We start from the raw sequence: 24612 nt of genomic DNA on the forward strand, positions 1-24612 counted from the left end.
CCAGAAAGCTCTTGTGGGTAGGAAAAATCCTTCTATGTGGCCATTGATGTCTCTGTGTTGCTCTGGAAGCAATGAACTCTTCTGTATTTTTTCTTTTTTGGCCCTTCCCATGTTAGGGAAGAGCTGCTCAGAGGGGCTTAGTTGGGGATTAGCCAGCCAAGGCGAGGTCCTGCTACTCCCATGGAAGCGGTATTTCTGCATGGTGTCCTCTCTGCAGCAAATCCAGCATGAAGCTCATCCTAACACACTTCACCAGGCTACCTCCTTCACTTCTCACGGCTTACAAGCTGCCAGGGTGTCCCAGTTGCCCCAGATCCACCCTGGTTGCATCAGCTTCTCTGCCAGGCTCTTGTGCTTCTCTACAGGTGACATTCAGATCAGACGAGCGGTCAAAAAAAGATTCCTGCTGCAGTTTCAATATACTCTTGCTGCTTGTGTAAAGCCTTTCAAACTCATAGCTGAGTGCGAGGCTCACTCACATTGTATTCCTCTGCATATTTTATAATGAGCACTGCTTGAGAAAACGTAGACACAGCTTAGTGCTCAAATTCATTTCAGAAAATGACAGAGGAGCACTCTGCTCCCTCTGAAGGTCTTTTTTTTTTTTTTTTTTCCTAACAGCAGGGCTTATTTGAGGACAAATTAAAAATAGCCTTGAAAGTTACTCTGGGATTTAATCTCCCACGTGATGTTGCATCATACATGATGAGAAGGAAATTCCTCCAGGCTCTAAATAAACCTATTATCATTTAAGCTCTAATGGGTTATTTTGAAATCCAAACAGAATACACCTTTGTGCACTTTCACAGCACAGAAGATCACTCTGGATTTCCAAGCCCTAACGGACACTTAGAAAAACATAAAAAAGGAAACAAGCAGCCAGGAGCAGGCTGGTAAAGAGCAGCAGGCTAAGCTGCTACGACAGAAAGCTTGATGGTGTGGCAGCATCAGCTGGGTGTGGGATGGGGACCTTCCAGCTCAATGGGGACAACAGCTTTGGCTTCTGCCAGTTCCCTCTTTCCACAAAAATACACCTGCAGCAGGGTGGTGCCTCTCCCAGAGGATGCAATCATCCCTGTGATGTCCTGTCTGCCCCAGGCGGGTGAGGGGGACGGGGGTTAGCTCTGTGCGGGCCATGTCCCCTAGCTCCCCTTGGCTGGCAGCTGGCATCCTCCAAGGCACTAGTTCCCCTCTTCCTGTCACCACTGCCATGCCACCTGCTTTCCTGTACCACCCTGGTGCTTGAGGTGAGTGCTTGAAGTTTTTCTTTACTAATTACTGTACTGGAACTTAAAAGGAAGCTTTCTTTTTCTTAATATGTAACAATGTCCTTTTTACTGAGCTAGAAATTCATAAATAATGCCTATGTCTTTCCTAGGAAACATTTACTTTCCTGAAGAAAAAAAAAAAGCACTAACCTAATGGTCACTTCAAAAAAAAGGTTTATATAATTTACTGGCATTTCAGAGGCAGCCTCCCTGGTCCAAGAGGGCGTGCATGTGATACCCAACACAAAGTCAAGACAGAACAGGAAGTAAAAATTGCTGTCGTCTTCTCGCTTTCAATTTTTACATTCACCTAAAGCATATTCTGCACCAAATGTGAAAGACCTTGACTTGTTCAGCTTATGCAATGCACCTATTTGAAATACACAGCCTTTGACTCCTCTTGTGAATGGCTATCCCATATCAACAAGGACAGAAAACAGATACACTGTCACGCATAGGCCGCTGCATAACAAAGGAAGAACACAACTACAGGTGTGGAAATTTAATCAATCATCATTTAGTTCAACACAGTAAAAGCCTTCTTTACATATGTATGTCCACTGACACATTTAACACACCAAACACTGCTGAAAAATCATGATTGTTCTCTTTCTCTCTTATTTTTACACAAAGCAAAACATACAGAAAAATACACATCCTGCCTTCACATCCTGCCTGGCGTTCTCAGTATCTTGCCAGTGCTATGCACTGTTTTGACAATCAGCTTCCAGCAGCCCTGCAGGCCTCATGTCCGCAGGGTTCTGTAGACAGAGCTGTTCTGCAAGCCTAAAATTTTTTTTAATTGCCAAACATCTCCTTAGAAGATATACAGAAACATGACAAATATCACAGTGTTATCACACTAAATAATAAAAAGTCCATGAATGCTTTACAAATACAGCTCTTGACAAAGTCTAGGACCTATCAAATCCTCATCCTAAGAACCTCTCTCAGATAAGTCGAAGGCCATATCCAGGTGAGCACAGACTGCTCCTTCAATTTACAGTTTGCAGAACATGTCTCCTTAGCGTTAGGTGCTCCCTAAGAGAATCCTTAACTAATACAGATGAAAACTTTACTCTAGCTTCCTCTTGCAACGATGACTGCTTAGCGTATACTGGCTATATGTTTGGTAATGCACAAATCACCAAACCCCTGCTGCTGAAACCTCACCAACTAAACAAGACCAGCACAGTGCAGACAGGATGCACATATATGTAAATATACTTGGTTATCAGCTTGCTTCTTGGATGCATGTTAAATAGGATTCTTCTTTCCTAACTTTATGATCTAACAATCAGGTATCTGGTCTAAGCTCATTTTTATAATCAATATAAAATCTCATTGAATACACACGCTCATGAGTTTACAAAGTGCAATAAAAATAAGGCAGGGTAGAAACTAGTAAATTGGAGTTGTTATCGCAAGTGAAACCAAAGACTTGTTTTCTTATTTTTGCTTTAGAGTGCTCCTGACCAAGAGTTAGGGCAAGCCAAATTTTTCATTATGCTCTGTGGCATACAGCAACTTTTTCTTGAGTATTTTTTTACTGCTGTATCTGGGGAGGAACAAAATCTGGCTACAGGTATTAGCAAAAGGATAGAGCTCATCTGGATTTTCTGCTTCAGGATCTGCAATAGAAAATTTAAAATGTTCCAGTCCGTAGCCAGGGATTTGATCAGATCCTGACAAAAAAGCTGAAGGAAGGGGAAAAAGAAAAACAAGTTAGCAAATTAAAAAAAAAACCACAAGATAATATCAGAAGATGAAAATAAGGGAAAATTAGTGTAAAAATATGGCTATTTCCATAAGCTAATTATTTTGCTTTGTTGAAATTGTACCTAAATATAAAGTCTCTTGCTGATTCGTGATAATTATAAGCCCTCTTTTACTTATACAGACTTTGTGGCTGAGAAAGCCCAGGCTAGGTTTGACCTTCTACATTTAAAAAGGATGAGCCAGCTCCTGCGATCCTTCGAGAAAGCTAAAATGCTTATGTCAACATAGTCTGCTCACACAAGTTAAGGCATCTGACCCAACAACTGATAACCACAAAAGGCAGGGATAAAGTAATTGCAAGGTTCAAGGCGGTCAGATGCACTCAGGCAAGCCTCAAGGGATGTGAGGAGGGTCAGAGCTGGGTCTGTGCAATTCTTTGTGTCACTTCTTTGTGGCTTTCACTAGAAAATGTGGTGGGGGGGAACATGTCGAAAAGCCATTTGGAACTATAGTATTTTCATGTGCAAGCATCTAAAATGTGCGTTGTGGGGGAGAAAAAGGGCCATGAAAAGTTTTAAATGCCTGATATATTACCAATAAACTTTTTCTTCTTTTCTTCTGGGAGTTCGTGAAACACAGTCCAGAAATTCCTGATGGTTCGATCTAACTTTTTATACTGTCTGTACGTCACATTCTGTTGAAGAGATAAAAACAAAACAGGCCAGTTAATCCTCACTATTTCCATTTTTATTTAAAGCAACAACAGTTTATCCAATAAATTTTATAATCCTGTTCACAGATACTCAAATCCTCTTAACCTCTGGAATCTGCTTGTTCATTTATTTTTCAAAGATTCATATGACAATCCTTGAGCTACAACTTGATTTTTAGTCCCCTTTATTCTTGTACCTGATGTAGATTAGAAACAGACTCAAACCAGCAACACAAGTCAAAAAAAGAGAAAGTCCCTTGAGCTTCTCTTTTCTGTTCATAACCTACACACTCAACAAAAGAACAGGTCAGAATGAGTTTATGCTCAGCACATATAGCAGAAGTACACTGTGCTTGTATCCAATACCTTTTCCAGCAGATGCCAGTCAACTTTTGTGTGTCCCTGGAGAACAATCTGGAGCTCTGCAGGGAGAAACATCTTCCACTTCCTAGCTGGGCAGCCTCTTAAAAACCCTTGCATGAAGTCCTGAAATGGCTTCCGTACCGATTCATTGAACACATAATTCACATACAAGTCAACAAATTCTTTCCTGCAAAGATATTTTGAATCCATCAAGCAATGCAATAGGTGCTTTTTTAAAAGGAGAATTATAGAGAACTTTATTTCTTATTCCTTTATTCCGAATGACCTGCTCTACTGTAAAGACTCAGTCTTTACCGAGAGCAGTCATCACTGGCAATTATTTATTCACTGAATAAGCTGGGAGGATCATCACAAATAGAAGAGAATGCTGGCCAACATGGATTCATTTTGATAATACTCCTTGTACGTCATGTGAACACTCCAATGAAATCCTATCAGACACTTCACTATTAAGATGGAACCTAGCAGACCTAAATGGTGTAAATTCAGCAAAACTCCAACAAATGCCCAAGAATTACCCTGAAATCAAAATAAATATTTGCACAGCTGCTAATCAGTACAGTTTCACTCTTCTCTCTACTGTGATGGGGATTTGTTTAGTGACATCGTACTTGTACAATCAACTCAATGTAAATGCTATACTTCAAGCTTCCTAAGCAGCCCTTTCATGTATCCCTGTGGGTCCTCAGATCATCTGCATAGCTCAGGCCACAGAATTTTTCTCTGTCCCCTGTGCTGAGGTTAATATTGCCACAATACCTTATTGATAGATTGCTCCTTCTCTGTTACATACAAGATACTTTCCATATACATAAGTAAGCAGGAAACATTTTGCTCGTTAAAAAAAACCTTAGAGAGGTGTACCTATAGCTGGATTTCCCAGACAAGTTGTCTGTATTTCCCTGAAAATATTGTTCAAGGGTATTTTATACATTTGTTAGGAACTTCCCGGATAAGGCCAGGCATCTCTGTATATGCAGATGCCAAGATGTCCACTGATTGCACAAACTGCCAATGTCTGGTATGTACGTAGCACGTACAACAAGAACTGAAAGCATACAACCTATTGGACCAAGACGAACGGCACAAAGCTGATGTTCAATATTTTCTAAGAGGATATGGGGATGGGTATAGATATGGTATTTCATACACTCATAACAAGACAACAGGATAAGAAAAAGAAAAATAAAACCAACCTGTTACCCTTTGTGACAGGAATGTTGGCACCATTTTTTTTAAGTTCAACAGGTACCATGGAACCTCCTTCTTCCATTATCTACGCAAATAAATGAAAACATTGGATGCTATATCTATATATGACAGATATATATGCGCTACATCTATCATTCTTTCTTTCTGCAGGGCCTGACATAGCACTTTTACTAGTTTGAGTTTACAGGGCCTGACATAGCACTTTTACCAATTTACAGACAAGTTGTGTCATTTGCAGTGGGACACTGTCTTGCCTGGGTACATGCATGGCATGTCTGAATGGCACAATATCTCACCGTGAAGTTCAGGTCCAGGCTCTCAAGGATATGATCACATTCTTCATCCAAAATTCCCTGAAGATTCCTTTCGAAAAACAAAAGGGAAAAAAAGAGAGAAGAAACATGATCATTCAAGGCACTTTCAAATTCTGCTGAAAACCATCCTTTGACAAGCAGTTTTTGAATGCATATACATACAAACACCTATACTCACAAAGAACCTTCATATATGGCCCTAAACTGATCTATGCACTTATGTCCCGCTGCTGCCACGAGCTGAGGGCAAATGCCTTCACCGTGAAGGATTCCAGGCAAGTCCTTCCCCACACCGTGTGGGGATAACTTTATACAAAGTTCAGTGGCAAGTGGGCTTGGACCACAGCCTTGTTCTTCCAGATATCATCTAGTGAGGAATTAAGTGTGGACCAGTGGGATGATCTGGGAGAATCGTTTTGGGGTGCAGCACCTCTCAGAGTATTGCAGGCAACGTGATGTTTCAGTCCACTGAGGGCTCTCTTGCACCTCAACACAGTCACTGGCTCGTGGGAAGGGGTTCTCATTTTCTCGGCTGTTTATAGCACTTGCGTGGAAAGCTGGGCTTCAGAGGCCTAGAAGCTTTATGCTGGTGGCAGCAGCACCTCTCCCTGCCCTATCTGCCTGAAATCTCCTTTCCCAGCGGCTGGAAACCCTGCATGCAGGTTCTCAGATTTGGCACACCTGCAGCCTATAGTGATACCGCGCTTGTGCAAAACAACATTGTGGAAACTGATAATTAGTAAATCGGAGAAAAAACCAACACTAGTAGTTGGGCGCTTAGTTCTTGCAAGTCCGAACTACAGCTCGAAGTGTTTTGAACTACATATTCACAGTGTGGACTTAAGCTCACGCGGAGCAGAAATCCGACCCCTTCTAAGCCACGGGGCTCGGCTCTCTATTTTGGTGATGCCAGTCTCTCTTCGAGAGCAACGCCCGTGCCCTGGACAAGGACCACCTTGGAAATCTGCAGCTTTTAGCAGCTCCGCAACGGCAAACGCAGCTGCCAGGGGATCCCCCCCAAACAGGGCCCTGGGGATCTCCGTGCGCATTGTCAAGCTAGGAGACCCGCCTCGGCCGTAGCTTCCCAGCAAAAGCTCGGGCCGTGCCCAGCTCGTACCGGCCTGCGGCGGGCAACAGCTCCTCGAGGTCCTCCAGGGTGGGCGCCAGGCCCAGCAGCTTTTTGTAGAGAGCCCTGGGGAAGGGGAAGGGCGCCATGCACCCGTTATACAGGGCCATTCCGCACAGCGTCCCGATCCGGAGGAAGGTGTGCTCGCAGCTCGAGGCCTGGTTACAAAAAAGAGCATAAAAAGAAAAGAAAGAAAGCCGTGACTGCCTTTTACCCGGGAGCAGGCTTCCCCACCTCCGCGGGGCTGCCGCGGCCGCCCGGCCGGTCCCTCACCTGGCTGTGGAACCACACGAGGCCGGAGGCCAGGCGGCGGAAGGCCCCGGTGCTGGGCTGGCAGAGGGTCCTGGCGGCGACGCTGAAGAGCTCCTGGGACAGCCCGCCTTCGTCCAGTCCCATCTCGCCCACGAACGACACCTGCGAGCCCCGAGACACCCATAGCGCCGGGGAGAGCGGCACCGGCACCGGCGGCGGAAAGCGGAACCACCGTGCGCGCAGCGCAGCCCGGGGCGGGTTGGCGGGCGCGCCGGAAGCGGCGGGCCGGGTGGGCGGCCATGCTGGGCGGCGGGCGCCGAGTGGCGGCGGCAGTGGTGCTGCGGAGGGCGGCCGCCGGTGGCCGCGCAGCGAGCGGCGAGCGCCAGGGCCCGGGGCAGGACCCGGACCCGGACCCGGGGCAGGGCTCGGGCTCGGGGCGGCCGCAGCCGCTAGAGCCGTCCCTGCTGCGCTTCCTGGTGTGCCCGCTCTCCAAGCGGCCGCTGAGGTGAGGGGCGGGGGCCGGCGGGAGAGCAGCTCTGGCTGCCCGCTCTTGGCCTGCTGCTGCCCCGAGTCGAGCGAGAGGGGCTGCCAAAGGGCAAAGCCCGGTGATTCACTCCTCTTTTTGTTTTGTTGGTTCTTTTTTTTTTTTTTTTTCCTTCCCCTGACTCGCCCGGCCAGGTACGAGGAAGCTACCAACGAGCTCATTAACGAGGAGCTGGGCATTGCATACCCCATCATCGACGGCATCCCGAACATGATCCCGGAGGCTGCCAGGACGACTCGGAAGAAGCCCCCCGCTGAGGGCTCGAAGCAGCCCTGAGGACCCGCGAGCCACAGGGGTAAACTGGGGCCGATGGCTGGAGGAGGCATGCTCCCCTCCCTGCCCACCCTGACTGTACTTGTTCCCCTCCTGTCCCTAGCAGGCTTGTTTTACTCAGCCAGCGTAGACGAAACCTTCCCGCAGGGCTGCACTAGCACAAACAGCTTATGTTTCTACAGTCTCCTCCTTCCTGTTACAATACCGGTTTATGTATTCTTCCACCTATGGACCTGGATGGGGATTAAGCTTTTTAGGCACAACTAGTGCGATGCACTTGATAATCTCTGGGCTTCTCTAAAGCAACATGGTTTATTTAGTCTCATCAGGTATTGCAGTTGATTTGAGAGAGTTCCCTTTCTGGCACTAGTGACTGTCGTCATCTTCCTAGTAGTATCTGGAACTGTATGAAGTCCTCTGCAGCAGCCTATTACTTAATTACTGCTAAGGCAGATAAAGAGGGGGAATAACAAGAAGCACTAATTCCTTCTAGCGTATCCCTTCAAGAGTGTTGTGCGTTTGTAGTGGCACTAATGAAAATCTTCTAGGTGGTGATTGTTTTTACGAGGAAGAACTGTAGCCTGACTGAAATAACTGATCTTAAATAATAAGCAATGACAACATGCAGCGATATGAATCTCTCTTTGAATTACGAACCTTAGTTTTGTTTTGAACTGATGTGTGTGTTGAAATGTATCAGTCTCACTGTCAGAAGAACATAAAATAAATTGGGCTGATGTTCAATAACAAAACTTGAGTTAAATGAAGAAATTTAGTTGGATGATACCCATGTCTGTATGTCCAATAGCTGCTTGCTTGCCTTTTTTTTTTTTTTTTAAAGAAAAAGATGGGGAGATGACAGCACTGCAGAGAAGATGTACTTCTGCATTTGGGGGTTTTGTTAAAGTGACTTCCAACATATTCCAGTGTCTGCTTAGGAGATGTATGTCCCTGTACTATCTGTTAAATGACTCTGAGTGCCCAAGTTTGACAGCCAGGCTGGGTCATCTTTGTTAAAGAGGCATCTCCTGACAGGTTAGAGGAAAAACAACTCCAACTGAGCCCAGGATTTGGTAGCCAAGTTGGCAGCTACAAATGCTGTTTAAGTATGTAAAGTGTCTTTCCCCTTAGCACTATCCTCCTCAGTAGAGGGGGAACAGAAGATAATTCTGCTAAATACCTCAACCTTCCCTCTTTTCATTTACAGCAACGCTAGAGAGTGGAGCGACAGACCACTATGTGGGTGTCGGGTGCAAAGAACTATGTTCTCGGTACTGTCTGACAAAATGTCTTCACAGGACAGAGCTATGAAGGGGACAGATTAATGCTATGATAATCTATTATTACAAGGATTTCTTTTTTATGTTTTGTTATTGGGTGGTTTATATCTGCAACACAAGACACACCAATGTCCCTTACCTGCTGAAAAATTCAGAAATGCAGCACCAAGTTGTAAATACTGCAGATCTCAGTGTCTCTTGGTGGGATACTAATAATGTGGTCAAATTGATCGGGCTGCTGCTGGGCAAATAATGCTGTTGGGCACAGTATCAAAGGCAGTGCCTGCAAGGGGTGTATTCGAAGGCTGACTACCTAAGTGCAGCTGTTTGTTGGGGCCCCTTGTACAATCAGTGAACAGAGACTCCAGATCCAGAGGACAGTACAGAGTACATGCCGTATTGCCTCTGTAAATAAACACCTCTTTCAGTGGCTGTAGTGAGGAAGAGGGAAGGAAGGGTAGCTCTAGGAGCCATTGTGAATCTTCTCCTAAGTGTACAGGAAGGAAAAGCTTTGACAGCTGTGGTTGGCAAGAAGGGTCACTTGGAAAGAACCAGAACTGGGTAATCAGGCACTGAGGTTGGTATTTCCTGCTGCACAGGCGTGGTGCCATACTCTGACAGCCCTTGTGACTGATACGGCACACGGTCCCTGAGCTGAGCTCTGCTCTGAGCAGGTGCCCTGTTCCCTTGTCAGCCATCTAATGGCTTTTGCAGGGCAGGGCTAGCATTGCAATACCTGCAGAAAATACAGCTGCCAGAACCTTTGGGTTTGTGTGGAAACAGCAGACTAAAGCCACGTGGAGACAGCAGCATTATAATGAGCATTTCGTCTCTCTTGCTGGCACTATCCTTCCTTTCCCTTCAGGCAGCACCTCATTGAGAGGAATGGCTTTTGTGGCTATGTTGCTTGCTGGCCTCTAAGGCTGGGTCCCCAGCCACCGGGTTTTTCTTGTACAGCAAACTAGCCTAGAGCCTTTAAAGTCAGTCTAGCAGTAATAGTAATGGACTTTGCCAATTACCAGTTTCCTGAGCAATCCTATTACATCACCCCAAAGCAACTTCACAGTAAATAGCACTGCCACTTGAATTTAACTTATTCCAACAAAGCTAAATGGCTACCTGCAATAAGAATGTAAGATACTGCCCTCCAGATTTACTTTCCATCCCCCACAGAACATGTTTTACAATAATTTCATGAGTAGTTGTTTTGTTGTATGCTCGGTGAATACTGAAACCCTTCTACCAATGCTTCAGCAACACTGAAAACCAAAAAACGCTGCAGCAATATATTCAGAGCTAACAAATAATACAATTTGGTATCTTACTGTTAAGATCCTCCTGAATTGCTGGGTTGGTGCGTCATTTAAATGGGTCCATATGTCTTGCAGAAGGCACTGTCTTCTGACTGGGAAAACCCACTGTTCATGGCCCATCCTTAATAGGCGTATCTGAAGATTGAAGTAACAGTCTGTTGGCGGTGTGTTTATCTCTTCTAAATCGTAAAAAAATTGGTCACACTTACAGCACTAAAGGGGCTGGACAGAGCGTTGCATTCGGTATAATGAACAACGATCTTGTCTTGTATGTCAAAGATGCATGGATATTTGGTCAGCTTCCATAGGGCCATCTGAAATGACAAGGAAGAAAGAAGATGACATGTTGGTTTCTCTTGCAAAATCAAGAGTTCGGGGGTACATGTGCAGGCTGAACTGCCAGTCTGTACCCTGGCAAACTCCTGTATCTCTGAAACATGCCCTTGTTTTGTACAAGAACACTACACCGACAGAGGCACACTTCCTAAAAGCAGCTTCTAAACACTTCTGTGGGTGGGAAACCCTGAGAGACAAGCATCTGAACTGTCTGTGCAGGCAGACACTTGTGTTAAAGTGCCCCAAGAATAAAACAGGGAGAGAGTCATTTTAATAGCATCTTCCATAATTCAGCTAAACCAAAACACATAGTAAAAATGTGCTGGATACCCAGGTTATGGTATATTGTTAAAAACTGTTGGGTTTATTATCTGCAATACCAAAAGTAGATATTGGTGTACAAAATAATCTAATTCAAAGTGTTACACCTCCAGTGTGATGGAGCAGCAACTTCAGGTAATGTCCTATTTGACTTTTGATTCTATACTGTTTCTCAAACCTCCTCCTCTGCTCTGGTTAATTGCTACAAAATTGGTACTTAGCAAACAAAAGCTTATGAAAGAATTAGGCAGTTGCCCTGTGAATTCCAGCCAAGTTGCCAGAAAACTGCATTTTTTGCCTAAGGAAGCCCGTACTATCCACATTTCTGTTTCATGCTGCTTCCTGTGACACCGATTGCATTTGGTAGCTAATTTTCACTCCTTCATGTCATCAAGAAATGAACCATTTCACAGATTATCTTTTGTTACTACGGCTTTGGTTTTAGATGTAAGTAAATTGAAATGCTCAACAGGATTTCTACATAAACGTTTAAAGAGACCTCACAATATTTCTGTTAATTAAACATAATAAAATCCAGAATAACAAGAAGTATAGCAACCATCCTTCCTGGTGCTATTTCACGCTGCTCACCAGTTCAAAGCAAATAGAGCCGCTTAAGATGCTGGAAGACAGCTCCAACTCACAAAACCAGGGGTCATCGCAGGAGAGGCACTATTATAGCTGCTAAAATACTGGGACGGTAAATGGCTTGCATAATTTATAACAGCTGGAGAACTAGAGAAAATGCATTGTCTTTGAGATGTACTTGGCTAGAGTCTAGAGCTGACTTTCATATGTATCGACTCATTTAAATAAAACAGAAAAAAAAGTCGTTTGCACTGCTGGTAAGATTTTATACTTACTTCTTCTGTATTAATGACCCAACACAATCTGATAATAGTTTTCACTTGAGGCACATAGAAGTTGTTTTCTTGTACTCTGCAACCAGTTCTGGAGTTCACCTGCATCAACACACGCAATATGAAAAGGGGTGTCAGCAGATCTAGTGAGCTATGCGTCTGTGTGGCAGGACAGGACTAAGGAGAAACAGGGCTTTCTGCAGAAACAGCTCTGAGACCCTGTAGAGAAGTGGAAGGATAGAAGTGCTCACTCAACAGTGAGAAGTCTCAGAAAGCCATATATAAACTAGCCGGAAAGCAAATTTCACTTACAATGAAGACCCCTTAACAGGACTCCATCAGGAGCTCTTGACTTTCCTAAAATTTGAACATCTCAGCAGGAGAAAGGATGGTTGTCAAAAAGAATACAGTTATTGCCCCCTTTCTTCCCCTTGTTCGTATGCAGCTAAAGATGGTCTAATTCTATTGTCCCAGAAAATTTCTCGGGTAACGGACTCTTAAAGCATCATGCAGCGTTACTGTGGCAGCCACAATGTCCCAAGCAGGTGGATTGCCTTTTAAATGCTGTGAGCAAGTTACTGGGGCGAGGGGTCTCACCAGCAGAAAGGGGAATGGGCATGCTACGTAATGGACACCACATCCATAGCTCTGTACACATCAGTGCATACACTCCTCACACCACTGAAAGCATCCCTCCCCCTGCCAGGGGCTGTAACACACTTCAGCTCTTCACTTCTATAGAGGGTCAGCCAGGCACAGCTCAAGAGCGGGATTCCTTCAAAGCTATGCTGGTGTAGAGCCAAAGGGATTCCTGAAGCAATGTCAAATGACAAGGCCCCACGTTCCCTTGTAAGAAAGAAACCCAGAGAATTCAACAAGTAAAAAGGATTAAAATACTCTAACTTGTACCGATATGTCCTATCTAATCAGGATCCAAACACTTTCTCACCTGATAAAGAATCTGCAGTATTTGCAGAGTCGCTGTTTCATGTGGGTACAGGTTTAAGAGGTTTCTGTGGCAGCTTCTGACTTCCACGATAAATTGAGACAGATTTTTCTGGGAAACCCTCTGATACAGAATGACCAGCTCCTTGAAAAAGGATGTTTCTAGATTTGACCACAGGCATTCTGTAAAGAAAACAGCTAGTGAAGTATCTGTCACAGGTAACATGCAAATAACTGCAATTTCTGGATGAAGCTGCATTTTCTCTTTTTATCAAATGAACTAAACAAAAAAAAAGCTTAATTTTGCACTACAAAACCCAGTAAATTTCAGACTGAGAGGGTTTTTTTCCTTGCATGTTGCTGCGTAGTCCCCATGTTTCTACGTCTACTGAAAGCATTTCTTTTGACTGAACTCTGAAACAAATTACATCAGTGATACTAACTCTTGCTCCACAGCCAAAAATGACTGTCCTGGTTTCAGCTGGGATAGAGTTAACTGTCTTCCTAGTAGCTGGTACAGTGCTATGTTTTGAGTTCAGAGCGAAGAATGTTGATAACACTGATGTTTTCAGTTGTTGCTCAGTAGTGTTTAGACTAATGTCAAGGATTTTTCAGCTTCTCATGCCCAGCCAGTGAGAAAGCTGGAGGGGCACAAGAAGTTGGCACAGGACACAGCCAGGGCACCTGACCCAAACTGGCCAACGGGGTATTCCATACCATGTGACGTCCCATCCAGTATAGGAACAGGGAAGTGGGGGGCAGGGATTCGCCGCTCGGGGACTGGCTGGGTGTCGGTCGGCGGGTGGTGAGCAATTGCACTGCGCATCATTTGTACATTCCAATCCTTTCATTATTGCTGTTGTCATTTTATTAGTGTTATCATTATCATTATTAGTTTCTTCTTTTCTGTTCTATTAAACCATTCTTATCTCAACCCACGGGTTTTGCTTCTTTTCCCGATTTTCTCCCCCATCCCACTGGGTGGGGGGGAGTGAGTGGGCGGCTGCGTGGTGTTTAGTTGCTGGCTGGGGTTAAACCACGACAATGACCAAGCATTTAAATCATTCAGTTCTATCATCATAAAACCCTACCAAGAGTTTGCAGGTCCTTTGGCTGGAGCTTCATGATGGCTTTTGCTAGAAGCCCGAGAGAATGGTAAGAGCTGTCATCCTCTCCCTGCAGAAGGAAAGGCAAGACCAAGTAGACTCTAAAATTTTCAGGCGAGATGGGAGAGGAAGACAATGATGGCAGTAACCTCTCAATCTCCTTTTGCACCTTCAGAGGGTAAAAAAAAAAGGGACAAGGGTTAAAAATGCAATTATGTTTTGCCAAAATCATCTATGAATTAGGTTGCCATGAAATTTCCAAGTTTCATGCACAAATCCAGAGCTCCTCAGTATCTGCGTAGTGAGAATCTTTATATTGAATCCTTACCTCCAGTAAGACTTTTGGCTTCTTGCTGATCTTCTCATAAAAACGTTGCACTTCTGATATGTCTACACCCGATAAGTCTTTGGAAGTTTTGAAATGTTTGTCTCTATCACAAAGGAAAAAACACCAAATGATGTGATAAGCTGGGTTTTGTTACTGAATGAATAGTGAAGCATCCTAACATCAGAAAATACTTGGAAAGTTCAGCCCCAGTGGCTATAATTTCATTCTGTTCTAAGAAGATAGTCTCACTGTGGTGTGACCTGTTTAACATTCTGTCCTTCCTGTCTTCTGTGGCTGTGCACTGTTAATGGTAGGCTTCCTCTGTTTCACCCTAAATCGACTTGCACTTCAGTGCCAGGAGGAGCTATTATGGATCCTTTGGGAGCTGTAATATCGCCTAAAGGGATTATCGTCATCTGTCAAATGTCACTATAGGATAATCTGCTAGAATGTGAGCTTCTACAGCAAATTTCAATAGGACTGGGGGATAAAAAACCCTTAATTTTAGCTTGGGCTTTGAAAAATACAGACTTGCTTCTTGCAAATTCAGATACGACTCATCTTCTCTACATATGTGGCCTACAATAACACTTTCTGGTCAGTTTACATGCAGCCAATATATTCTGTTATGTCTAAGTCAGCGCACGCTACCTTTTCTCCAGGAAGCTTCCGTTGATGCAAGCCTCAGAAGAAAAGATCAGTCTGATATTCCTGACAGTAAAAAACAAACCAAAGTCAATTCTTTCAACATGAGTAGCAACTTCAGGTTTTTAGTTCTGAAAGAACAAAAACCATGGGTACAAGTATGTCTGCACCTGACCACATAAAACTTTTCTTGGCACCACTGTACTGAGAGCAGTGCAGAAGACGCTGTATTTGAGGAGTTAGTGATCGTCAGCAAGCCACCTCTGCTCCCCTGGGCCTTGTAAGGGAACCTGCTCAAGCGCCCCATGCCAGCCTGTGTCGCACGCTGGTGGGTGTTATGATGGAGATATCTTCTCCTGACAGCTTGCGATGTTGCCTGGTTTTGTTTGTTATGCAAAATAAAAGGCAGTGTGGCATGGGAGGGAGGAGGAACCCCTCCACGGACGGGATCTTTGTAGCACACTGAGGGAAAATCCATCAGGGTATCCATTTGCTGCTGCATGGAAGCTGGGTTCCCAGTGTCCGAAGGGATGTTAGACTTACACGCTACCTGTATTCCTGGTTCTCTATTCTTGTTAAAGCAGCTATTTTATCAAGTGATTTGCTGTCAGGCCCTTCCTATTGGTATCTGGAAAGAACCACTTCCCATATGATCTAAACCATACTAAAAGTGGTCAGAGGAACATTGAGATCCAAATCAGCCAAGATTTTTAAATGTGCTAAATCAGCAGCTGGAGTCAGACTTGCCCAAAGAAAATAACCTCCCATGTAAGATCTGAAAAAAGACTACGTAATCATAATTCTCAGCTGTTAGTGTAAAGCTTCCCACAGTAGTATATACTTACTGCTTTTGAAAATGGGTAACTAAAGAAGGGATCACTAATTTTTAAATGCTGACACACACAAAACATTCCAATTTGGGTACTCTGCATTACGATTTTTGCACAAGGCCTCGGCCTGCAGACCAAATCTTTCACTGATTTAACTTGTTGGCTCTTCATCAACTTAACAACCACCCTGTGCAAGAAGAGGAGGACAAGCCTCTGAAGCCAGGCAGTACATCTGCTCTGTTCCTGCAAAAGGGTTATCAAAGGGCTGTTGCTCATCAACATCTCTTTTTCCTGTGCAAAACCTAAGTAAGAAGTCCTGGTACAAGATTCTGTCTCAGCTAAATTCTTGAACATCAGTTCCTACAATAGCCTCCAAAGGATAATAATTTTTAGAGAAAATCATGTATCAGAGAAAAAAAAAAAAACCAGCAGGTTTCTGACTTACTTTTTTATACTCTCCCAGTGTTGCAAACCAAAATTAGAAATCCATGTGTCCACATCTTCATCCTTCAGAGTGGCAATTCCATTCAAATAGGAATTCTGTATGAAATGCGTGAAAGTATTGATGAGATTACAGGTCTAGCAGATGGGGTTCTTTTTTTCAAGCCAATCATTACAAGAAGATTTCAGCCTAAGTATGAACAAATTAATGGTCATCCAGCTGCAAATGATCTAGATGCATTAACCACCAAACAGATATATAATTGCACTACAAGTTAGTTTCTGTGTAAGCATGAGGCATACGTGAACTTGGTGCACTAAAAGCAGGATGGAAAATCCAAATGTTTCCAGCAGTAATGTCAACAATGGTAAAATTAGAAGCCATGATCAAATATGCACATACCTCGTTCTTCTTGTAAAGGACAATACTTTGGTTTCCTCCTGCAACAATTTCAATCACTTCTTGTGATGTGTTGTTTTCTGTGAAAGAATAAAAATATTTTCAAAGGAACATTTGAAGAGACAGTCATTATCTTCAGAGAATTCAGTGCACAGATGTGGAACAGTAAAGAAATCCCTCAGATAGTTGCTGTCTGTCTAAAAGTTGATCCTGTGTGGCCATTACCACGATGATAAATCAAGCAGCAAATGGAATTATCAATTGCTAGAATCTGTTGGGATGACCAAGCAAGCATGAGACATAATGTTAGCCTCTCAGTACAAACATGAAATCAAGAAAGCAAGCATTGCCCTGGAAGAAACGAATATAGATTGTACACATCTGCAATAGTCCTTACCCTGACAGGATTCTCCAGTATTCACTGGTGAATTGATGGGAAGTGGTATCAACTGAGTAGGCTTTCTCTCATGTCCCAGCTGTCCTTCTTCATCAGAACCAAACAAATAGACTTTGTCCAAGGAGGGGACGTAGACCAACGTGTGCTGTCTGTTCAGAAAAAGAATAATAGTCATGATAAGCTCATACCATCGGGCTAGTCAGAATAAAATTTAGAGATACGTTTTCAGAGTGGATAGCTGAGGCTTGTCTTTAAAACTCCCAACAGTCCAGCTATAGAACCCCTTTAACCAAAGTCATAGGACCCTTCCTTGCATAAACATTCAGCAATAAAGAAACATATGGACTCAAATTCCCTATACTATCCTCTAATATTTGTGATTTACCTTGGTTCCACATACAAAAATAAAGTGTTATGGCTTGCTAGCTTCACACCCTTCCATTTTTTCAAGCACAACTTCTATGCTCCTGATACAAAGCCCAGAAAAGTTGACAGGAGACTTTTTCTGGCCCAGTTCCAGAAAGGCAGAATGAAATTGGATAATTATCACCACTCTGGTTCCTTCTAAGGACCCACCAGTTTGTCAAAGTGGACGGGAACTCTGTGACTCTCTTGACGCAGGCTTTTGACAGTCTTTTGCCCTTTGGAACCCAGTACCCCTTTCATTTCTTAAAAGAGCAAAAAACAAGGGCTTCTGGTATTTTTTGCAGCCCCCTCCCTCTGCTCAGCATGGGCTGAGGGTTCGGCTTTCAGAGGGGCTGTGGCAGGAGGGTGGCTTACACATGAGGAATGGACAATATCCTGACAGTGCTGACCTACTGGGATACAGGGATTTGAACATCATGGTGACTCCCCCCCCCTACTGTTCTTCAGTGATTCCCCTAAGACCTTGACCTTGGAAGGCATGTTATCGGTACTTTCCCACCTGCCGCAGGCAACCTGCGAAACTCTTGCTCCCCACAGCTCGGCCACCACACGAGGCGTGAGTTCATTCCGGGTGGAGTTGTGACCGAGCTGGCCAGCCCCTCCTGCTCCAAAGGTGCACACCAACCCCTCCTTGAAAACGAAGAAGCAAACAACAGGACCACTGCATTATTAACGGCATTCAAATGGTCACCACCGAGAGCAAGAGCCAGCAAGACACAATACGTTATATGGGACTTGATTTAAAACATCCCTGATTCAAACACAGGTAGAGTTCACTTCGTGTCAAGCCTAATCTTACATTGTCTAATGTCCAAATCATTTAACTCCTGAAAAAAGCAATTTAACTCCTGAGAATAATTCCCTGATGTTTCAGAGTTTTACTTGTATGAGTAAACCCTACTGAATTAGCTATTGTTCACATCTTCTTAAGTCACCAACGTGCTACAAAAAAAGACAATATTTTCAAAAATACTGAGAGTTGAATTGCACCTCTTTGCCCCAGGATTCTCATTCACCACCTCCCTGCAAAAGTTTACATGCAGGTGACGGGAATCTGAGAAAAGGCCAATTTTCCCAATAGCTTAGTTAGCATCCCTTGGGGATTGTCTTCAGACTTGGATGGAAGCAGGCGTTGCCATCCCAATTTCTCCATGCTGACTTTTAGCAGTGTATCTTTTCTCACAGGGTGAGGTCTCGGATGCTGACTTTCCATTTCAGACTCACCTTGGAGAGAACTGCAGTATGATCTGCCCCACATGAGATAAATACAGTCTTCCAGTGCTCTAATGCTCCAACGTATGATGGGCAGTCCCTGTCTGGAAAGAAGATAGCACTGCTGAAGTGGAAGAGTACTGGGGGGTCTCACGCAAAGAAAGATTTAGAAAATAGGGTGTTTTAGCACTTTCCAGTCCTCTCTTACAGCAATTCATGTATTTACAACTTGGGTTTGAGTTGTTTTCTACCCTCCACTAGAACATACTTTTTTCTCATAATGTTCTTTTTCATGGTATTTTCTTTTCATTTACATTCGATCTGAAACAAAACACAGTGCTTTCACATCTGCTTGCCAAAAGGTACTTGGCTTCAAAATATCTGACTCTCAAGGGTCCAGACTCATTCAGATCCTGCTGACTTCAGGTTCTGTCTGGCTAGGGCAACTCTGCTCTAGCCTTCTAGGCTTGAAAAAAATGGGTGATTTTAATTCTTCTCTCACCTTGTGTTTACAGAGAATTAAAGAAGGCAAAGAGGTATAAAATTAATTTCTTTCATGCAAGACTGCCTGGAGAGAGAATGGGAGTGGAAAGAGACCTCTGAGACATATGGGTTTAAGAGCCCACGCTATCCAGTTGGCCACATAAAATGACTGGAAGTTCTCTGTAGAAATACAATCCCTAAATCCCTTGTCCCTGCATGCCTTTCCTGGTCAGGAAACAAAGACCTCATCCAGATATACTTTCTTCAAAAGTCTTTACTGTCCGCTGCTGCTCCAAAGAGGCTTGACAATCCTGAGGAGCCACTCCTGTGTCTGCAGTAAGCCCACTGACCAGGAAAACACCTTCCTGCTGCTGTCTTTCCTTACCTTTTGTGTCTCTAAGTCCCAGCTGTCCAAAATCGTTCTTTCCCCAGGAATAGACAGCTCCAGAGAGTGACACGGCAGCGCTGTGAGCTCCTCCAGCAGCAATCTGAGCGAGTGAGATGCCCCGTAGTCTTTCCACCAGCTGTGGTTGGGGAATGAGTGTGCTTTGGCTCCCCACTCCAAGCTGTCCGTGGGTGTTCTGGCCCCAGGTGAAGAGCTGACCTCCTTCACGCACAGAATAAAAGGAAACAGCTCAGCCTCACTGCTTCCTTTGAGTCTTTGCACTTTGGGAGTGGGAGTGAAAATCAGTGTTTTCAGGGACCTAGCTCCAAGGTGAGACCAGCAGCAGCAGCAGCAGCCAGATCTCCGTGTTTGCTTCTGACCCCTTCAGGGCAGTCCCATGCTGCCCATGTGACTCAGCACAGCAAGAATAAAGGCAGGGTGTTTCCAGCTCTAAAGCCATACTTGCAAGAAGTTCCCAACCAGAGAGGTGCTCTAACTTAAGAATGAGCAGGTCTGGTGACCGCAGAGTGGGGCAGCCACATCTGCTCTCCACAACACACCTTTGCGGAGGGGTAGTGCTCAGGAACTGGAGAAAGACAGAGCTGCAGGTCCCTAGGTGCTGGGAGGAAAGGGCAGCGCTGATAGCCAGCGCGCTTTGTGTCCCCTACCCACCGCTCATTACTCTCTAATGGTGTCACCAACTACTGGAAGTAGTTCAAACGCTCCCTTCCGAGAGCAAGCCTGCCATAATGTGACTCCCGTTTGGAGGAAAAGTGTGCTTGAAGGAGGCTACCTCTGGAGAGCGCAATGGCGTGCTGGTCCCCACACGCTATTTGAACAATATCTCGGTTTCCTAGTCCTTTCACCAGCCTACAAAAATAAGGAAAAAAAAAATCAAAGTAGATAGATGCTGTTCCGTGAGACAAAGTCAAGGAAGAAGATCCTAGCACATTTAGCAGGAATTATGTGGAAAAATACAGGTCACCTGTCAGTTGATTCACCCTGCTCTGATGCTAGCCTACTGCAGCTGGTCTAACTGATTTGATTGCGTTTTGCACCACGAAAAGCTGGAAAAAAGTCAGGCTCAGCCCTGGGCAAGCTAACAGAAAATCCCATAGCAAACTGCTGTGCCATTTTTAGATGATGGTTACTCTCACAGATTAATCAGAAGGTGGCAAGGTTCAGATGTGCTTGAGTCTTTCACCTGCAGCTTTCCCAAGCCACGTGTGGTTTGCAGGTCATCTGCATTACTCTGGTATGTGCTACTAACCCTTATTAAGTTTGAGAGAAACCTGTCTCTTGTGCATCCCAAGCAGCTCAGATCTTGGTATTCCCCTCAAAATCAGTGCACTTCTTGCCTGGTTAAAAAAGAAGATAAAGTTTTGGGTCCTAAGAATGTGTGTGTTCCAGCTCCCTCTCTAGAACAGGAACACGCCTCAGTCTCTTGGATGTTACCTTTAGGAAAAGTGGGCTACATCTTCTGACCATTACCACCCATACCTCCACTCCATGAGAGCTTCTTACCTTGTCTTAGAGCAGTCAGCTGAGGCTGTAGTCCAGTGTTCAGAAAGCTTCCCGTTGTGGGAGAGAACGAGCGTATGTGTCGCGTCGTGGTTTGAGCATTGCACCTTCTCATTCTTCTGCGACTGCGTGTGCTCTGCAGAACCCATACAGACAGGCACAACAGTCACACTAAGGCAGCAGGCATCTTAACCATCTCGGCCCCCTCCCCATGATCTCTGTGTGCTACTGCTTTCACCAAGAGCTTCTGCTCCTCAGGAAGAAGTGAGACAAGCGTGTATGACTTATTTGCTCAGGCCTCTTGGGGTTTCAGTGTCCAACCCACTGCTTGGTTTCATGCCAGACAACTCCCCGGCTATCACTAAAAGACATTTCTCCACCTCTTAGGCTGCTGTGCCACCAGCTCCCAAGGCAATCAGCAAAATGTCAGCAGAAGCACGCTCTGTTACTTCTGCACAGCTGTGGAGAGTGTCCTGGGGAGATAAAGCACTTCTGAGGCATCTGACCGGCCCAGATTTGCCACAGCCTTGGGGATGGCATGCCTCGAAGTCAGATGCTTTACAAGACGCTGGAGAAGCAATGACGGAAAAATTCACACATTGCCTATTTACAGCAGAAGGAAGTCCCTTCTCGTCTACAGCTGAGGGGCTGCAGGTGCTTTTCCGACCCAGATTTACTCAGTTACTCGCGTGTAGCCCTGCTGCAGCACAAGCGTCCGAGAGCCGGGATGCCCAAGCGTGACAGGCGGTCATCATTCAGCACAGCCTTCCCTGATTCACCTAGCACCTCCGGAGACTCGCTCTCCACCCTTCTCACACCTCCCCAGCTTAACCCCGACATGTAACCAGAGAGGAACATTCACGTCTGTTCCCCAGCACGGTCTCCCTCCCTCCCTCCAGCCTCCCCCGCCTGCCGCGCACTGTGACACGGTTCAGCACCTCATGCCGCGGCCCGCCCTCCCCGAGAGGCAGCCCAGCAGGTCACCCCAACCTCAGCCCTTTCATCTCCGCGGACCCGTCCCGGGGTGGGGGTGTCTCACACCCCCCCAGCGTGACGCGCACGGCTCCGGCGGGTCGGGTCCGCCCTCGGCCGGGACGCTCCCACCCCCGGCCGGGCTCCAGCCGCTCCGCCGCCGGTCGGTACCTCCCGTGCCCCGCCGGCGGCCGCCCCGCCGCCGCTGCCGCCGTCCTGCCGCCATCCCCCGCTCGCCGGCCGCCCCGACAGCTCGACGGCGCCGGGGACGGCGCCGGGAAGGCTCCGCCCCGGCGGGGAAACCGGAATGGCTCCGCCCCGGCGGGGAAACGGGAATCGAAACTCGGCGGGTGCCGCGGCAGCGGGAGGAGGAGCGAGAGCGGCCGGTGCCCGGGATCCCCGGAGCTGGGAAACTCCCGAGCCCTGCGCTGGAAACGTGTGAGCCGCCGGGCTTCGGCGAACGGCCGGCTCTCCTCCCGGCCTGCGGCAGGCGGCTGCTGCTCAGGGCGGGGCGGGGGGGGGGGGAGAAGGGAAACCAGAAAGCGGGTGGAAGGGTGCCGGGCTTTTCCGTGGGGAAAAGACTCCCGTTTGACTTCGTTATTCACCTGGGAGAGCGTCCCGCCTGGGTCCATCCTTTGCAGCTTTCTGTAAGCTCAGAGACCTACTCTGCTGCTCGCTGTACCCTGAGGAAGAGCCCGCGCAAATTCAGAGGGGCTGCTTGGCTGGGTGGAGTCAAGCAGCAAGTGAAATGCCCGGTTTAGAAAGACATCGGCAGGTAAAAACCATCCGCTTCCATTCTCACGGAGTCTCTCCTACCGTCTGCTAAATCTCCCCCTGCCTTCAAAGAGCCGGGAAGCTCCCCCCGGCCCCGCAAAGAAAGGCCGCCCAGCCTGCCCCACCTCCCACTCTTCCTCACTGGAGCGATGCATGCAGGACCATCTTAATGATGGAATAAAGGATAGCCATGTGAACGATGAAATGGATCAAAACACATAAGAGCGCTTTTGTTGTATTCCTAATAGCTTCCACTGATTAATTAAATTCAATCTGCTTAAGAAAATTTTATGCTGCTGAATACTAAGCACGGATTTTGGTGGGGCAGTCTACAAAAGTCCTATGAAGCGCAACATGAATCTACCGATTTATACTGGTGTTCACTGAAACGCAGTGGAAAATTCATTACTGAGACACCGGAAGCTTTTAACATAATATATTTGAATGGAGCAGCCTGTGGCGCACAAAAAGGCACACAGAGGCCCCCAGGGTGAAGAAAAAGGGATGCGGGAGATGCTGCGGAAGCAAAGCAAGGAGAACCTGGGGCATACAGTAACTGACTTCTCCCCAGGGAGGAGCAACCCAGCCTGTCTTTCCCAGCCACTTCCCTATGCACACTGCAGGGACCTTATCTCCTTCCACAGTACATAGGAAGGTCTTGAGATCAAGAAATGCCCAGCCAGAGCTGTGAGGCCAAAGCACAAGCTACGAAGGGACACTAGAGGTCCTTCGGCACCAAAGTACGAACTAACGCCTCCTCCTTGGAGGGAAAAACTGCTCCAAGCAGAGGCAAGGGCACTTGCCTCTTGTTTGGCACAGAAATGAAGAAGAGATTCGAGGGGAGGAAAGGACACGCGTTGATGTCCTTCTTCCGTTCGGAGCTACATTTTTCTTCCTGCCGAGTGGCCTGCTGACAGTGACTTCAGGTCAGAAAGGCTTGCTCTGGGAAGCTACTGCAGGGTCCTCAAACACCCTGTGGTTCTCTGCCCAAGAGGTGTCAGGGCTTGCGATAGCCTGACCAAAAGGAATCTGGGGGCCCATGAGGGAGATGCCTGGCAACTGGCAGGAGACAGAGGAGAGAGGTGAACTGCGAAAAATGGGTTTTATAGCTAGAACTGGGTTTGGCAGATGTGTCCGTCCATACTTTGGCCATTTCACCCCTTTTCATCACTTCTATAGTGACTTGCCCATAAAAAAACCAAACCAAAACACAAAAACGCCCATGTGTCAAACACCTCAAGTTTGGCATAGTGCTTGCTTATGAGGGCAGCCCTTCTCTCAGGAGAACAGCACTGAGCACTTCCAGGGTGAGGGGAATGGGGAAATCCGAGGAAATGTATGCAGATGCCATGGTGTCCGAGGAGGAATGCCCCATGGTGGGCCCCAGGGAGCCAAGGAAGCGTGCTGCGGAAGCCCATTCCCACAGTGTCGGCAGCTGAACGGGCACAAGCGGGTCAATCCCTCCAGAGCAGATTTGGGAGCGTGGGGAACTTGCAGCCTCTCTCAGCCGGCCTGTCTCACTCACGGCCCCCAGCTGCCCTCCATGTGAAGGGACCCGGTGACCTGCCGGGCCACCCAGCACGGCTCAGCCGCTGGCAACCCATGCTGGGCAGTGCCGCATCCCCGAGTTTCACAGCGAGGCACACCGACTACCTCCATCGTTCCCCACCGAGGAGTGCCGAAGCAGAGCCCGCCGCGCAGGCCCCGGCAGTACCAGGGCTGAGCATCGCCTCGGCCTGGGCCGTCCCCACACAAGAGGAAGCCCCCGCAGACGCAGCCAGGCCGGAGGGGAGGGAACGAGCGCAAGGGCAGAAAAGGGCACTCTGTGCCGCC

The 24612-nt window shown here is 46.4% G+C and overlaps 3 protein-coding genes across 4 annotated transcripts; 2 read left to right on the plus strand and 1 right to left on the minus strand.

The window, feature by feature from the left end:
* Window positions 1-1755: 1755 nt before the first annotated feature.
* Window positions 1756-22265, minus strand: LOC128136645 (probable E3 ubiquitin-protein ligase HERC3). 2 transcript variants are annotated; one of them, XM_052776568.1, is made up of 23 exons: window positions 22177-22265; window positions 21037-21169; window positions 20306-20382; window positions 19513-19734; window positions 18657-18748; window positions 17932-18062; window positions 17007-17155; window positions 16613-16689; window positions 16214-16308; window positions 14945-15004; window positions 14294-14396; window positions 13951-14134; window positions 12864-13042; window positions 11918-12016; window positions 10607-10711; window positions 10410-10532; window positions 7009-7149; window positions 6727-6893; window positions 5592-5658; window positions 5280-5359; window positions 4066-4249; window positions 3582-3681; window positions 1756-2965 (listed from the first exon to the last, which is right to left on the minus strand). In XM_052776568.1, exons 1-23 carry the CDS (start codon window positions 22229-22231, stop codon window positions 2751-2753), a joined length of 2838 nt encoding a protein of 945 aa, XP_052632528.1. In that variant the 5' UTR covers window positions 22232-22265; the 3' UTR covers window positions 1756-2750. The 2 variants fall into 2 exon arrangements, with proteins under 2 accessions (XP_052632528.1, XP_052632534.1); XM_052776574.1 differs by lacking the exons at window positions 20306-20382; window positions 22177-22265 and having other exon boundaries at window positions 21037-21900.
* On the plus strand, window positions 7272-11903 carry PYURF (PIGY upstream open reading frame). Its single transcript, XM_052776582.1, has 3 exons — window positions 7272-7492; window positions 7666-7826; window positions 9012-11903. Exons 1-2 carry the CDS (start codon window positions 7287-7289, stop codon window positions 7805-7807), a joined length of 348 nt encoding a protein of 115 aa, XP_052632542.1. The 5' UTR covers window positions 7272-7286; the 3' UTR covers window positions 7808-7826; window positions 9012-11903.
* Window positions 7825-8590, plus strand: PIGY (phosphatidylinositol glycan anchor biosynthesis class Y). The gene has a single exon (XM_052776590.1). It carries the CDS (start codon window positions 7841-7843, stop codon window positions 8069-8071), a length of 231 nt encoding a protein of 76 aa, XP_052632550.1. The 5' UTR covers window positions 7825-7840; the 3' UTR covers window positions 8072-8590.
* Window positions 22266-24612: the final 2347 nt, after the last annotated feature.

Source organism: Harpia harpyja, chromosome 2 (genome assembly GCF_026419915.1).
Source record: "Harpia harpyja isolate bHarHar1 chromosome 2, bHarHar1 primary haplotype, whole genome shotgun sequence".
Classification (NCBI taxonomy): Eukaryota; Metazoa; Chordata; class Aves; order Accipitriformes; family Accipitridae; genus Harpia; species Harpia harpyja.

Coding starts and splice junctions, on each gene's coding strand:
- PYURF (XM_052776582.1), top strand. CDS start 7,287: ATGCTGGGCGGCGGGCGCCGAGTGGCGGCGGCAGTGGTGCTGCGGAGG. Junction 7,493..7,665: donor CTCTCCAAGCGGCCGCTGAG/GTGAGGGGCGGG, acceptor TCGCCCGGCCAG/GTACGAGGAAGCTACCAACG.
- PIGY (XM_052776590.1), top strand. CDS start 7,841: ATGGCTGGAGGAGGCATGCTCCCCTCCCTGCCCACCCTGACTGTACTT.
- LOC128136645 (XM_052776568.1), bottom strand. CDS start 22,231: ATGGCGGCAGGACGGCGGCAGCGGCGGCGGGGCGGCCGCCGGCGGGGC. Junction 15,005..16,213: donor CACTGGGAGAGTATAAAAAA/GTAAGTCAGAAA, acceptor TTTTACTGTCAG/GAATATCAGACTGATCTTTT. Junction 4,250..5,279: donor CCTGTCACAAAGGGTAACAG/GTTGGTTTTATT, acceptor ATATCTTTGCAG/GAAAGAATTTGTTGACTTGT.